Genomic DNA, 886 nt, shown 5'->3' with positions numbered 1-886 from the left:
CCCATGCCTAGTAATCTTAAGGTTTGCCGGGCAGAGAACGGGCTGGGTGAGCAGGCTGTGGCTCAAGTTAAGGCCTGGGTTGGGAGGCTTGGTGGGTCTGAGGTGGGTTGGGGTTTGGCCTCCAGGCTCACTTTCCTTGTGGCCACACCCTGTTCTTCCATTCGGGGGCATTTCTTTGCCCTTTTGTATCCAGATGTGGCCAGTGGGATCACCGTCGACTGGGCCTATGACAGTGGCATCAAATACTCCTTCAGCTTCGAGCTCCGGGACACTGGGCGCTATGGTTTCCTGTTACCGGCCACACAGATCATCCCCACGGCCCAGGAGACGTGGATGGCAATTCGGACCATCTTGAAGCACACCCTGAGACACCCCTATTAGCAGCATGATCGAGGGCAGAGCAGGAGAGGTCATCCTCCTCCCCAAGGCCTGGGGCTCCTCTTGAACCCCAAATTATACACCCCTTCCTGCAAACCCTGCCACGACCCCTTAGAAAATAAACCAAGTTTAACAGGCTTGGTGGCCTCTTGCACTGGCCACCACCCCGTAGGGACTCAGCATTGAGGAGGGGGCAGTGACAGCTTGAAAAGCCTCTTCTCTCCCCAGGTGTTCAGGAGGATGAGGTCCTGCCTTTTCTTCTCTGGCAACGTTCTCAGGGCCCAGAACAGATAACTCACCCCCTAGGCCAGTGATGGCGAACCTGTGACATGCGTGTCAGAGGTGACACGCGAACTCATTTTTTTTGGTTGATTTTTCTTTGTTAAATGGCATTTAAATATATAAAATAAATATCAAAGATATAAGTCTTTGTTTTACTATGGTTGCAAATATCAAAAAAATTCTATATGTGACACGGCACCAGCGTTAGGTTAGGGCTTTTCAAAAT

At 51.4% G+C, this 886-nt stretch overlaps 1 protein-coding gene across 2 annotated transcripts in view; it reads left to right on the top strand.

Moving 5' to 3' along the window:
- Positions 1 to 663, top strand: part of CPA5 (carboxypeptidase A5) — a 20,452-nt gene extending 19,789 nt beyond the window's left edge. The window contains exon 11 of one of the 2 annotated variants that reach the window (XM_006771369.2): positions 194 to 663. In XM_006771369.2, the coding sequence (XP_006771432.1) occupies positions 194 to 381 (188 nt within the window). In that variant the 3' untranslated portion in view covers positions 382 to 663. The remainder of the gene's footprint in view (positions 1 to 193) is intronic. The other variant, XM_015568872.1, reaches the window with a different exon arrangement.
- The last annotated feature ends 223 nt before the right edge of the window (positions 664 to 886 follow it).

Source organism: Myotis davidii, unplaced genomic scaffold (assembly GCF_000327345.1).
Source record: "Myotis davidii unplaced genomic scaffold, ASM32734v1 scaffold705, whole genome shotgun sequence".
In the NCBI taxonomy this organism is placed as follows: domain Eukaryota; kingdom Metazoa; phylum Chordata; class Mammalia; order Chiroptera; family Vespertilionidae; genus Myotis; species Myotis davidii.
This window is presented reverse-complemented; position numbering and strand designations above follow the sequence as displayed.